This window comes from Hakea prostrata, chromosome 7 (assembly GCF_041222555.1).
Source record: "Hakea prostrata isolate BN-2017 chromosome 7, UWA_Hpros_2, whole genome shotgun sequence".
In the NCBI taxonomy this organism is placed as follows: domain Eukaryota; kingdom Viridiplantae; phylum Streptophyta; class Magnoliopsida; order Proteales; family Proteaceae; genus Hakea; species Hakea prostrata.
Window position 1 is genome coordinate 69909737 of NC_142606.1, and position 15346 is coordinate 69925082.

Here is a 15346-nt window from a genome sequence, read left to right on the forward strand (position 1 = left end):
GTTTAGGGATGGATTATAGCTTTCCAATGGACTCACTGCCTAGCAAGTGGGCTTGCCTTATTTTGGAAGGCACATTTTCGCATTGTTGTGCCTCGATGCTTCTTTAAATATAATTGATTGCTTGATCCATATGAAGAAGGAAAGAAATTTTTTTGACTTTTGTTTGGGGGAACCAATTAGAAGTCCGAGAACAAGCATGGGATTCATTAATTGAAATGGGTAAGGAAAGGCAGAGGTTGGCTTTTATGCTAGGGATTTTAATTCCTCCCTTTCTTGGCATGAAAAGAGTTGAGGTTCCTATAAAGGCTCAAGAGATGTACATCGGTTCCAAGAAATGATCGACAATTGTGGACTTGGCACCTAGGTACTTATGGCTCTCAATTCACCCGGAGTAACAAAAGATAGGAAAAGGGAATATAAGAGTAAAATTGGATAGAGCTTTAGCAAACTTAGAGTGGTTTCTACTGATTCCGAGGCTATGGTATTCGTTGAAGGGCGTGGCTCTATCATGCTCCCCTCACATTAGATACGAATGGTGGACCAACTAAAGGATTAAGGCCATTTAGGTTTGAAGCCAATCCATTGTGTGATGGTGTGATTAGACATGAGAGGGAAAGGAAGGTGGAAGAGAATTCTATAGAAGAGGGGTTCCTACTTCATTACTATTTGGGAAGCTTAGCTATTGTGAACATGAGCTACAAACCTGGAATAAAGACTGCTTTGGTCACCTACAAAACCAAATATCCAAGTTAAAGGAACAATTAGCTGGTTTACAAGGCCATCAAGCTGGTCAAGACACTATGGCTAGGGAGAATACTTCATCACACGAGCTAGATCATTTGCTCAAATGTGAAGAAATTTTATGGTAACAGAAATCTAGAGTAGAATGGCTGAAAGATGGAGAAAGAAATACTAAATTATTTCATGCTCAAGAAATTACAAGGACATAATCGGGTGATGAAACTGAAAAATTGAGATGGTGAATGGAATGCATATGAAGAGGACATTTATGAATTGTTTGAGGATTACTATGCAGAATTATTCACTTCTGTGGAAGTGGAAAACCGACACCTGGAAGAGACATTGAAGGGTTTGCTACCTATGGTGTCTGAAATTCAAAATGCTCAACTCACATCCATACCATTTGTAGGAGAGATCAAGACAGCTTTGTTTGAAATGGGTCCCTTAAAAAGTTTAGGTGTGGCTTCCCTTCCCTATACTTTCAACGTTTTTGGGATCTAACTCATGTGGAGCTTCGTAGCTTCATGTCAAAAAATTTCTCTGTAGGCATCTTACCCGAGGGTTGTAATGACACTCTGGGTTGCCTAATTCCCAAGAAGGACTCCCCTGAGCAAGTAGAAGATTTCAAACCCATCAGCTTATGTAGTGTTGCCATCAAAATAGCTACAAAGGTCCTAGCATCCAGGTTGCTTATGGTATTACCTCGATTATTCCCTTATCTTAGTTAGCATTTGTCAAAGGTAGATTGATCTCGGACAATGTTTATAAAGCCCATGAAGCTTTGCCTTATTTGAAAGGAAGGAAGAAGGGGAAGAAGGCTCTACTGACACTGAAACTTGATATGAAGAGAGCATATGATAGACTCGAATGGAGGTTTGTCGATGCCATTCTCTCTAAACTTGGATTTGGAGTTCAGTTCATTGATATGGTATTCAATTTCTTTCTTCCGTGAAGTACTAATTTATTGTTAATGGTAACCCGTGAGATTTTACTATCACCCCGAGAGAGGGGTTTCAACGGGGAGATCCTCTCCCCCCTTCCCTTTTGTGATTTATTCTCAATACCTCATTAATTTAGTAAAGCTTAAAGAGAAATCCAAAAAGGTCAAGGGAAATAAGATTAGAGGGACAACAACACCCTTAACAAATTTGATGTTTGCAGATGATTGTTTACTATTCTCATAAACAAGGTTGGAAAGTGTCTACACTCCAAGGGAATGCATTGAGACATCTTGTAGAGCATTTGGCCAAGCAATAAACTACAAGAAGTCCTCCCTTTTCTTCAGCCCTAACACACCTTCAAGAGTGATGGTTCTCTAAGATCTTTAGGGTACCATGTAGAGATGGTCTGCAAAAGTACCTAGGCTTACGTACGGACTTTGGGGTTTATAAAGTAGAATTGTCCATCAATGAGTGATAACCTGGAGAAGAGATTACAAGGATGGAATAAAGAGCTACTCAATCAAACGAGTAGGGAGGTACTTCTAAAATCAGTAGCTTTATCCTTTTCAACCTATGTTACCTCTCACTTTAAAATACCGAAAGCCATCCATGATAAGGTGAAGTCAAAGGCTGCTAGTTTCTTCTCGGGAGGAAGGGAGGATGAAAGGGTTGTGCATTGGATGTCCTAGAGAGATTGAGGAAGACTAAGGAGAAAGGGGGCATTGGCTTGAGAGATCATTGGATGCAAAACCAAACCCTTTTGGTGTAAGATAGCTTGGAGACTTTTTACTCAACCATTTGCAAACTGGGCAGGATTCCTTAAAGAGATTTATTTCCCCCACTCTTCCCTCTTGAAAGCTAAAGTGGGGAATAAACCTTCTTGGGAATAGGGAAGCATTTTAGAAGGGACGAAGGTTCTTAAGAAAGGTTTGTTGTGGAAAATTAAAGTTGGGACATCAATTAAGGTATGGAAGCATAGATAGATTCCAAAGTTAGAAGGCTTTTGAGTCATCACATCTAAACCCGAAGACCGAAGTTGTGGCTGATTTGATTAATGCATCTAAGCGGACCTGGAAAGAAGATGAAGTAAGGAAATGGTTCTCCCCAACCAAAGCTGCAACAATACTCAACATTCTCCTTTCTTTGTTTCCTTCGGATGATGTTCAAGTGTGGGGTGGTACTAGAGAAGGCAGATTCTCTGTAAAATCAGCTTATGGACTACTTCAAAATTTGAAGGAAATTGAAGATATAAAGGCACCATCTTCATTAAAATCTCATTCGTGGGAGAGTCTGAATTCAATTAATTGGAAACAGGTGTGGAAGTGCAAAACATTGCCTAAGATCAAGAATTTTATTTGGAAAGCTTGTAATGAAAGTGTTGTTTTTAAAGAATTGATCAAAAGAGGAATTAAGATGGATGCAATGTGTGGGGAATGTAGAATAGAAGACGAATCAATAACTTACTGTATGCTTCGTTGTACATTTGCCAAAGCGATATGGTTTGGATGCTCAATATCATGGAGAAGTGCACATGGACAGCAGACTAGCATGGCAGATTGGTTGAAAAGTTGGTATCAGTTTAGTTATCTAGCTTCACACGATGGGGAAAAATCACAGTTAATTGGACTCCATAGGAAGTTGTCTTGGCTGCTGAATCTGCCTAGGCAAGATTTTGGGATGCCTTTAACAGCTCGGATGTTAGGAAGCCACACACACGTATGGCAACGGCTCAACCAGGTGCTGGCTGGAGATGTCCACTTCATCCATTTGTCAAACTTCATGTTGGTGTATCTTTGATGCCAAAGACAAGAGCAGGTGGAATGGGAATCATCATACGAGATGCACTTGGGAAACCAGTAGTTGCTGTGTCAAAACCGAAGCAATTCACCTCAACCACATCTCTAAGAACTAGAATTCTTGAAGCTTTGGCAAATGGTTTTGAATTCATTGAGGCGGAGTCAAATTGCAAACAACTTGTAAATTGTGTTTTGGATGTTAACTCCCCTACCCCAACCTGGATTTTGCCCATTGTGGAAGATATAAGACTTCTCTCCACTAAGTTTTTGGGCTTTAATCTCAAAAATATTTCTAGAGGATCCAATGTAGTTGCGGATCATCTAGCTCCGAAAGTCCACTCGGTTTCAAACACAAGTTATTGGCCATGTTCCTCTAATTGGTTGTTAGAGCTCTGGTTAGTTCCAATTCCTGTCTTGACTATCTTTTATGAAATGAAAGGCTTGGTTACCCAAAAAAAAAAAGAGAAAGAAGAAGAAGATCGCTAGTAACCATACTTGGCATGCCTTGACCAAATCTTCTTAAGGATTCTAAGGATGCATTTCTCAGAGGTCATTTCTACATTCTTCTGTTATGTGAGAACAAAAAAATGACGGATAAATGCGTGTTGAATGGTTTATTCTTTTGTCCATTAAGAACAAACTGATATGGTATCAGCCCAATATTTGATATGAATGATGTACAAAATGGATTTGTATATGATGCCAATGATTAGAGCCATGCTACTTGTTAGAAAGTTACCAGGAAGGTTCTTGTAGGTCAACTTCGCTATTGAGAGTCAAGTCATCTTAGAATATTGCGATGAAGTTTCATTGAGATTTCGCTCTTGTAGTGTAGTCTTCCTATCTTTCTTTTGAAGTTATTTTATTTCATTTCTTTTTTAAAGTCACTTTATTTCATTTTTTTCGTGAGTGCTTTCCCGTCGATGGTGATCAAAGTGACCGACAAGTGAATCAAAAAGATATTGAATCAAAACACACTGTGGACAAATGTTCAAACCATAAAAGTACTAAATCGACTTTTTTGGAACTAAGGTTCATCCGGGCCAGTTTGCACGCACCACGATTTACTTCCTCAGGGGGGTAGCTTTATATTAATACCACCGAGTGGGTGCGAACCCAAGACCTCCCCTAGGGAAGTTGGGTCTTTAACCGCTTTAACATACCACCTTTGGTATTTGCGAGTGTAACTACCGCCAATATACCAGTACTTATACCTAAAACCTACTCTCTTTTTCATTTTAATATCTGATGAAGAGGTCACTTGTTTTATTTCAATTAAAAAAATTCATGCTCAATAGGCCGTTATAAAAATACTATAGGAATCTACACTAGGGAAATTCTGAGGAAGGTTCATGTATGTGAATCACCACTGATATTAAATTCGAGCAAGTGGAGAGTACATAGGCTCTTATTAAGGGGAAAGTTCATAAAGGTCGATTTCACTATTGAGAGTCAAGTCGAGTCATCTTGGATGGAAATTTGCGAGGAAGTTTTATTGCGATTTCATTCTTGGTGGGTAGTCTTCTTATCTCTCTTTTGAAGCTACTTTCATTTCATTCCATTTCTCCTGAGTGCTTTCCGGCAGACGCCGATTAAAGTGACCGAACAAGTGATTAAATCAAGTTTCGGCTCTTGGAATTTCGTTAGCATCTTGAAACTGTGGAGAAAAATGTATACTGCTGCAAAGGGAAAGAGCGTAATGTGTACTGCTGCAAAGGGAAAGAGCGTTGCATCATCTTCTTCATCTTCATCATCTTCATCATCTTCATCATCGTCGTCATCTTCGTCGTCGTCATCATCATCTTCATCATCATCATCTGCCACACAAGAGTGCAATTCCTGCGGTTCCTTCTCTTTTGAATATGAGGTGTTTTTGAGCTTCAGAGGTGAAACACGGACCAACTTCACCGACCATCTCTACCTCGCTCTCAACGACATCGGAGTCCACACCTTCAGAGACGACGAAGAACTCCGAATTGGAGAAGAGATCGGTCCAGCACTTCTCTCTGCGATCCGTCAGTCCCAAATCGCCATTGTCATCTTCTCGAAAGATTATGCTTCAAGTAAATGGTGCCTTTTTGAAGCTGCCGAGATTGCCGAGCAGTCCAGGAAAAGGCAGGAAGGCCAAAGACAGATGCTAGTGTTGCCAGTTTTCTATCACGTAGATCCATCGGAGGTCCGAAACCAGACTGGTGGCTATGGGACTGCTTTCCAGGATCACGAGAAAAGCTTCGACAAGGAGAGACTAGACGGATGGAGGAAGGCTTTGAGAGATATTGGTCAATTGAAAGGCTGGGATCTGAAGAATACTGCTGATGGGTAAGTAGTCTGAACAACTACATGTATTACCTTAAATTAATACCCTTTCCATTGTTCTCTGAAACTCTCGATGGTAGATTAATCTTCACTGGGTTACAACTTACAAGAACCGTTTCAAAAGAGTTCTTCGTGTCTCCAAAAGACCAGTTGCATTTGTATATAAAGTGCTAGTCTAGCGTGTCCCTCCCATTGATTGCTAGGTTATAAATCTGTCTTCTTTGATGTTGATGTGATGCTTGGATTTGTTATCTGGTTGGCTTCGGTCCAATTTGCTGGGCTTCTTGGCTTGGATTCAACTTAACGCGTACATAATAAGTTCTATAGGGAAAATGTGATTTCTTATGGTTTTGAATTAATTGGTGTTGAGCTCTTTTGCTTTAAGTGTGTTTTTTTAGGGCTCGTGAAATCTAAACCAAAGCTTTTACCAAAAAAAGAAAAAAGAAATCTAAACCAAAGCCAACCCTATAGGACTTGGGTTTGATTCTATCTAACGCCACTGCTGTAATCAATAGAATTTGAAAGGCCACTTGTGACCCATAAGCATTACTTGTGATTATTTATGGATTATTGAAAATGGAGTTACAAATAATATTTACTATTATTGTATTATGAAACAAAATTACAATGTTGAGTATTATTTATGATTGTATGCAAATTAAATGGTTAAGGACTTTTGATGAAATAGAAATGCTGCATTTTCATTTGAATTCATGCTTTTATAATAGTAGTATGATATGATATAAGTACCATGTATTTGATGTGACCTTTGTACCATTAGGTTCGATTCATATCCAATTTTCTAAGGCTGTTCTCACCTAAACAGATTGTTCAATAACCTATGAAGCAAATTGTACTAGTTCTTTGCAACTTTTCTACGATAGACTCTTCAATGAGAATCTGGGAGATATACATCATCATTCAACTCATTTATTTTCTTTCTTGTTTGAATTATGCAGGCACGAGGGGAAGTTAGTAAGATTAATTGTCGAGGAAGTTTGGAGTAAATTAGACAAGAACCTCTTGTCTATTTCAGATGATGTGGTCGGAATGGATTCTCATGTAGAAAAAATAAAGGAGTTGCTGAGTAGTGAATCTAAACAGAATAAGCATATTGTGGGCATCTATGGCTTAGGTGGTATTGGCAAGACAACAATTGCCAGATGTGTGTACAATAAAATCTATCGGGATTTTGAAAGATGTTGCTTTTTGGAAGATGTTCGAGAAACTATCAAAACAAGAGGAATTACTCATTTGCAAAGTCAACTTCTCTCCAATATCTTGAACCAGAAGAGCACAAGCATTAGCAGTGTCCATGAAGGAACTTATCTTATTAAGCAAAGATCATCCACTAAAAAAGTTTTTATTGTTCTTGATGATGTGGATAGATATTCTAATTTAAATGCAATAATTGGGGAGGGTGATTGGTTTGGTGTTGGAACCAAGATTATTATTACAACAAGGGATAAGCATATTTTGGATAATCTTGGAGTAGACAAGATATACAAACCCAATGAAATGGATCCAGATCAGTCACTTATACTTTTCAGTAAGCATGCCTTTAAGATGGATCATCCTCCAGAAAAATATTTGAAACTCTCAAGAGATGTGATAAGGACTAGTGGAGGACTTCCTTTGGCGCTGAAGGTTATAGGTTCATATTTATGTTGTTTAGGGGAATTAGCATGGATAGATGCTGTGAAAAAGTTGGCTAACACTCCCCATGAAGAAGTGCAAGAGAAATTAAGAATAAGTTATGATGGCTTAGATCATGAGGAGAAGGAGATGTTTTTGGATATTGCTTGCTTTTTCATTGGAAGGGAAAAAGACATTGCATGTCATATATGGAGTAGCTTTGAGTTTTCCACACATTTAGGAATTGAAAATCTTTGCTTAAAATCACTTATTGAGATTAATGAAAGAAATGAGTTCTGCATGCATGATCAGCTAAGGGACCTAGGGAGAGAAATTGTCCGCGGGGAAAACTATAAGGTGCTTGGAGAACGTAGTAGGATATGGTCATTTAGGGACGTAAAGGAAATACTGAGTACTCAACAGGTTTGTTCTCAATAAATGAATTAGTATATCTAAATTTATGTTTTTCAATCATTGGTTTTATATATTTTCAGTTTTAGAAAACAGTCATTTAGGTGTATGGTTTGAAATCAAGTGATAAGCATCGGTCGATCCCAGGTACAAAGGATCCAACACCCACAGCTCAGCTCCAAATATTTAATTTTTCATAACCCCATATAATATTTTTTTGATGACTTGAGTCATGAGGTCATTATTCCGTTATAATATGATGGACCTACCCACCCAAAAACCAAATCCTTAAGAGACTTGGTCATAATGCTAGTAACTCTAGCAGCTTTGTACATGATATATAATCTTGCATAATTAAGCTAGTTGCTTACTTTGTAGGGAACAAGCAAAGTTGAAGGACTCTGTCACTTTGGAACCTTAGATATCAGCCAGTCCGAAGGCATAATCATTGAAGGATTTGGAGCAATGACTGGACTAAGGATACTTGAGGTTGATAATGCCAGTGTTACTAGAAACTTGGAGCACTCGTTTCCAAATCTGAGATACCTTAGTTGGCACGGCTGCCCTATGCAATTTGTACCAATCAATCCAAGGAGATTGTGTGTTCTTGATTTGTCATACAGTAAGATCACAAACAATTGGATAGGCTGGAAATATATCAAGGTAAGTCTCTAAGAATAAGATATTAAGCTAGTCTTAAAAGAAAAAATTGTAACTATGGTAATTGCTTGCCATCTATCATATGTAAGTTTGCGGGCCTGGCGCAATGGTGGAGTCTCTCCATTGTGCGCTTGTGCGGCCGGAGGGGGGGGTTCGAATCAGCCTCTTTGTAAAAGGGGGGGTAAGGTTGCGCTAGAAAGTCCCTGGCGGGGGGACGGGGGTGGGAGCTGAGGGTGGCTACGCCCTTTTTTTAATCAAGTTGTTCCTGTTTCCATTATGCAGGAGGCAGAAACTCTTAAAGTTCTGAAGCTAAACTGTTGTGATGAACTATCCCGAACTCCAAATTTGTTGGCAAATAAACAGTTGGAGGAATTGCATCTTTTTTGCTGTAGTAATTTGGTTGAAGTTGATGAATCCATTGGTCATCTTAAGAGTTTAGTCACATTGGACATGAGCTTCTGTATCAAATTATGGTATATCCCTAACAGCCTTTGTGAGTTGACTTCTCTCAGAATACTTAGACTTGCACACACAAGAATCCGTCATTTTCCAGAAAGATGGGCCCCCTACCAGTTGGAAGCCTTAAAGAAGCTATATTTTGATTTTTCTGAAACATGGCTACCGTACATGCCAAACAGCCAAATGTTGAGTATTGGTTGGAATTATTCCCCATTAAGTCCTGATGAAGAGACAGACATAATCCCACTTCCAGATCTCCCTCCAAGTTTGACATACTTGCATGCTTGGGGATGCAGAATGAAATCACTCCCACCAATTCTGCCAACTCTGACAAATTTAGAGAAATTGTTTGTCAATGAGTGTCCCAATCTGGTGGAGATATCCATTGCCATCAATGCTCTTACAAGGCTCAAATTTCTCCACTTACATTGCAATTACAACCTGAGAAAAATTCGAGGATTCTCGGGCATGAGAAATTTAGAAGCAATACGGATTGAATGCTGCCCCAACCTGGTGAAACTTGAAAGCCTTGAAGGATTGGATTCCCTGAAGTGTTTCTCGTTGAAGGATTGTTCCTCATTGCCGAAATTGCCTAAATTTCAAGGCTTGACAAAATTGGAAAGCTTAGTTCTCGAGAGCAATAAGGACTTTTCAGTGACTTTGGGGCTAGAGAATTTGGACTCCCTCAATGAATTTTCTATACAAAAGTGCCCATCATTGGATTATTCATCATTAGAAGTACTATCGGCTCTCTCTTCTTTGTCTTTCAAGAACCTGCGGATTCTATATCTCGATTGTGAGCGGCTAATTTATATCTTGGGTGTTGGCAGATTAGAATCATTGGAAGAATTGTATGTGATCGGTTGCAACTCAATGGAAATATTTCCAGACGCCTCTTACTTAACAAAGCTAAAGAAGCTAGAAGCCAGGGATTGTAATAAACTAACTCAATTTCAAGGGATTGATAGGTTGGAAAATCTAGTTGAGTTATGTATCCAGGAATGTGTTTCTATTGAAATATTACCATGGCTATCAGCTGAAAACTGCAAGAAGTTAGTTGAGATTCAGGGGCTCGATGGGTTGGAGTATTTGTATGTCGACGGATGCATTTCTATCGAAACATTACCACATCTGTCAAATTTAAAGAAGCTAAAGACCCTATCAGCTGAACGCTGCGAGAAGTTAGTTGAAATTCAGGGGCTCGATAGGTTGGAAAATCTAGAGCTAATGAATATCGATGGATGCATTTCTATCGAAACATTACCACATCTATCGAATCTAAAGAAGCTGGAGACCCTATTAGCTGCAGACTGCAAGAAGTTGGTTGAGATTCAAGGACTCGGTGGGTTGGAAAATTTGAAGTATTTGTATGTCGATGGATGCATTTCTATCGAAACGTTACCACATCTATCAAATTTAAAGAAGCTGGAGATCCTATCAGCTAAAGACTGCAAGAAGTTAGTTGAGATTCAGGGGCTTGATAGGTTGGAAAATCTAAAGTATTTGGATGTTGATGGATGCATTTCTATCGAAACATTACCACTTCTATCGAATTTAAAGAAGCTGGAGACCCTATCAACTAGAGACTGCAAGAAGTTAGTTGAGATTCAGGGGCTCGATGGGTTGGAAAATCTGAAGTATTTGTCTGTCCGTGGATGCATTTCTATCGAAACATTACCATGTCTGTCCAACTTGAAGAAGCTGGAGACCCTATCAGCTCAAGACTGCAAGAAGTTAGTTGAGATTCAGGGGCTCGATAGATTGGAAAACCTAGAGATATTGAAAATCGATGGATGCATTTCTATCGAAACATTACCATGTTTGTCCAACTTGAAGAAGCTGGAGGCCCTATCAGCTAGAGACTGCAAGAAGTTAGTTGAGATTCAAGGGCTCGATGGGTTGGAAAATCTGAAGTATTTCTATGTCCGTCGATGCATTTCTATTGAAACATTACCATGTTTGTCCAACTTGAAGAAGCTGGAGACCCTGTCAGCTACAGACTGCAAGAAGTTAGTTGAGATTCAGGGGCTCGATAGATTGGAAAACCTAGAGATATTGAAAATCGATGGATGCATTTCTATCGAAAGATTACCACATCTTTCAAATTTAAAGAAGCTGAAGACCCTATTAGCTAAAGGCTGCGAGAAGTTAGTTGAGATTCAGGGGCTTGATAGGTTGGAAAATCTAGAGTATTTGGATGTTGATGGATGCATTTCTATCGAAACATTACCACTTCTATCGAATTTAAAGAAGCTGGAGACCCTATCAATTGGAGACTGCAAGAAGTTAGTTGAGATTAAGGGGCTCGATTGGTTGGAAAATTTGAAGTATTTGTGTGTTCGTGGATGCATTTCTCTCGAAACATTACCATATTTGTCCAACTTGAAGAAGCTAGAGACCCTATCAGCTAGAGACTGCAAGAAGTTAGTTGAGATTCAAGGGCTCGATGGGTTGGAAAATCTGAAGTATTTCTATGTCCGTCGATGCATTTCTATTGAAACATTACCATGTTTGTCCAACTTGAAGAAGCTGGAGACCCTGTCAGCTACAGACTGCAAGAAGTTAGTTGAGATTCAGGGGCTCGATAGATTGGAAAACCTAGAGATATTGAAAATCGATGGATGCATTTCTATCGAAAGATTACCACATCTTTCAAATTTAAAGAAGCTGAAGACCCTATTAGCTAAAGGCTGCGAGAAGTTAGTTGAGATTCAGGGGCTTGATAGGTTGGAAAATCTAGAGTATTTGGATGTTGATGGATGCATTTCTATCGAAACATTACCACTTCTATCGAATTTAAAGAAGCTGGAGACCCTATACAATTGAGACAAGAAGTTAGTTGAGATTAAGGGGCTCGATTGGTTGGAAAATTTGAAGTATTTGTGTGTTCGTGGATGCATTTCTCTCGAAACATTACCATATTTGTCCAACTTGAAGAAGCTAGAGACCCACAGACGGCCGCAAGAAGTTAGTTGAGATTCAGGGGCTCGATGGGTTGGAAAATCTGAAGTATTTGTTTGTCCGTGGATGCATTTCTATCGAAACATTACCACATCTTTCAAATTTAAAGAAGCTGAAGACCCTATTAGCTAAAGGCTGCGAGAAGTTAGTTGAGATTCAGGGGCTTGATAGGTTGGAAAATCTAAAGGATTTGGATGTTGATGGATGCATTTCTATCGAAACATTACCATGTCTGTCCAACTTGAAGAAGCTGGAGACCCTATTAGCTAGAGACTGCAAGAAGTTAGTTGAGATTCAGGGGCTCGATGGGTTGGAAAATCTAAAGAGATTGAAAATCAATGGATGCATTTCTATCGAAACATTACCATGTCTGTCCAACTTGAAGAAACTGAAGACCCTATCAGCTAAAGACTGCAAGAAGTTAGTTGAGATTCAGGGGCTCGATGGGTTGGAAAATCTAAAGAGATTGAAAATCAATGGATGCATTTCTATCGAAACATTACCATGTCTGTCCAACTTGAAGAAACTGAAGACCCTATCAGCTAGAGACTGCAAGAAGTTAGTTGAGATTCAGGGGCTCGATGGGTTGGAAAATCTGAAGTATTTGTCTGTCCGTGGATGCATTTCTATCGAAACATTACCATGTCTGTCCAACTTGAAGAAGCTGGTGACCCTATCAGCTAGAGACTGCAAGAAGTTAGTTGAGATTCAGGGGCTCGATAAGTTGGAAAATCTAGAGATATTGAATATCAATCGATGCATTTCTATTAAAACATTACCATGTCTGTCCAACTTGAAGAAGCTGAAGCAGCTATCAGCTAAAGGCTGCAAGAAGTTATTTGAGATTCAAGGTCTTGAAAATTCCGAATGCATTTTGTGGAGAGGATTGAAATATAACCCAATGACAGGTAGTAAAAAGAACCATTGCAGTTGCAGGTAACCCTCTCTCTCTCTCTCTCTCTCTCTCTCTCTCTCTCTCTCTCTCACTCTCTCAATATTTTGTCATTTTTTATAATTGGGTAAAATCTGCTCTCATTTCTAAAATTTGCTTGATAATGATTATCAGAAAATCATCTCAACAAGAAAGGGGTGTTTTTAGATGAATTCCCCCACGTCTCTTTTTTTTTTTTTTCACAATATCAAAACTCCTTTGGTTATAGAATATGTCACTAGTAAATCCAAGACAACAAATACATAGAATTCAAATTTCCAGCACTGCACACAACATTGCTTGAATTTTCTTTTTCTCAGCTCAGAACAAAATATATAGGCCTGAAGCAGCCAAGCTACACACATTGATTCAACTCCGATTCGGATTTGGGATGAGTGAATGATGCTCTAGCCAAAGATACTGATTGACGTTACAAGGCCATCACATTAATTAACCCATATAATATTCTGCCAGGTCATTAAAATTGAGTAAGTCTCTGGAAAGCAGAATCGAAGTGTTGCAGATCTATTCAAAATTAGATCCTTCGATCATCCTATAAATAAAACTGAGAATTGTTCATGATGCACCTAAAATATGGCCACGTACAACTCAAGTTCAATTAAAATATGTGAATTCAAATCTGGAATCAGTATTAGCAAATACCATGTCAACTGTCTTAAAATCCCCTTTCACCACATGAAAGAGGGAATTCTGGGTTGCTATGGACAAAAGATGGTCATGTACAACAAAAGGTTCCATGGCTTTGAAACTTTAGAAAATCAGATTCTATTATGCATTTTTCTATATCTCATTCTCTGTATTGGCCAAGTCAAGTGATTGCCTCAGTTTGAATTCCCAACCCCCACCACCCTGGTTTTAAAATTTGAAGAATTCATGCAGCAAAATAAGCTTTGTTTCCCCTACCCATCTCGCTGCCTGATTCTTGTCCATTTCTGTTTCAGGATAATGTAGTTGTGGCATCAAACGTTGAGACAAGCCATGAGAGGTGGCCGAAGGACAGAAAAATTGAAGAAAGTAGATTCCAAACCAACTTATAACTCTATGTTACAGTTTCCTTTGGCAGAGTTTCAGCTGCTGCTTTCACAATTGACCTAGCTGCAATGACATTGTCATGATTTGGTGGGCAGATGCCAAAGGCCAATGTCATGGAGGTATCTGATGCAGCCTTTTAATGGCCACAAAATGCCTTTACATTGCAGGGACAAAGAAGGCAAAACATGAGTACCTTGAACATCATCAGCTCTCTCATTAAGGTATTATTGCTAGGGACCTCATTTCCCTTATCTACAGCTACAAATTGAAGAAGGGAGCTGACCTCCTTGACATTTTTTTTTCTTGTTCATTTTTGGTTGTCTTTCATTGAAAGATCATGTCTACTGATCAACCAAATGCTTTAGGTTAGTTTTTCCTCATTCATCCTTTGTTTATGTTTTCTGTGCTTGTTCATGAAAGGAAGCATGAGTGAATCAGATGGAGCCACAGGTGCTAGTTAAGTTTGAAGGCTACTACGTTAAGGTTATATTCCTCATTCTCCTTTGCATCAGCTTAATAATTGAATTTTGGTAAGTATTTTATCATCAGTTAAATTAAATTCCCTGGAGTCAAATATGGAATCAGTAGCAGATACTGTGCAAACTGTCTTGAATTCCTCCCGTCCAACCTAACCTGAAAGAGTGAATTCAAGGTGAATATTTACAAAAGTGGTCATATACAACACACTAGGTTCTATAGCTCTACTACATCAGAAAATCAGATTTTAATTGCTCTCAGTATATGCACAAGAAAATATGTTGAATGTATCTTATTGGTTGGTTCTTCAGAAGCAGCTACTGCTTTAGATTTAGGCATGATATTTAATTTCTTGAAAAGAAATATCTAATTGTATGTTTTCACTATTATTTTTTACAGGTCACTGCAAGTCCTTTTGGAGCCCTTGTTAAGGTAAACAATGCATCTGCTTTCTGCTAAGGGTCATTTTTATTAACTAAAGAAGAATTATAGATCCATGTCCCCACCTTTGGCATTACCATCAACAAGGGAGTGGGCTTCCTTAATTACATGTATATCCAGACCAGAAATCTCTGGGCAATCCTGAAATATCCTAAATTTCGTTCCTCTATTTGCATCCTATCCATCTTGTGCCTGATAAAGCCCACCATCTCCTTACCACCATAGACCGAGCTTGACTGAGATAAATACCAAAAGATTCTCTGGCTTACCACCATAGTTCAAATCTCCCCAAAATTGCACTGAAATCTTTAGTTCCCCAGCAAACCAAGAAGAGATGGGCCCGACAAGAAAAAGTTACCAAGTGTTGGTTGAAATCTTGGCCCATCTCTATCAAAATCTCAGCATGTGGCAGTCCATCCTGCATATTTCAACGAGGATGGACCATTTTAGTCCATCTTAAGTTCCTTTTATACCAATTTTGACATTTTGCAAATCTCATCTTGGTTTTACCTGATAGATTAGAT

General features: G+C 38.9%; 1 protein-coding gene across 1 annotated transcript; it reads left to right on the plus strand.

Annotated features, from left to right (window-relative positions):
* Positions 1-4870: 4870 nt before the first annotated feature.
* On the plus strand, positions 4871-12860 carry LOC149011899 (uncharacterized). The gene is made up of 5 exons (XM_089162789.1): positions 4871-5797; positions 6754-7852; positions 8219-8503; positions 8783-11271; positions 12092-12860. The coding sequence occupies exons 1-5, from the start codon at positions 5148-5150 to the stop codon at positions 12858-12860; spliced, it is 5292 nt and encodes a 1763-aa protein (XP_089018915.1). The 5' UTR covers positions 4871-5147.
* The last annotated feature ends 2486 nt before the right edge of the window (positions 12861-15346 follow it).

Coding starts and splice junctions, on each gene's coding strand:
- LOC149011899 (XM_089162789.1), top strand. CDS start 5,148: ATGTATACTGCTGCAAAGGGAAAGAGCGTAATGTGTACTGCTGCAAAG. Junction 5,798..6,753: donor CTGAAGAATACTGCTGATGG/GTAAGTAGTCTG, acceptor TGAATTATGCAG/GCACGAGGGGAAGTTAGTAA. Junction 8,504..8,782: donor TAGGCTGGAAATATATCAAG/GTAAGTCTCTAA, acceptor TCCATTATGCAG/GAGGCAGAAACTCTTAAAGT.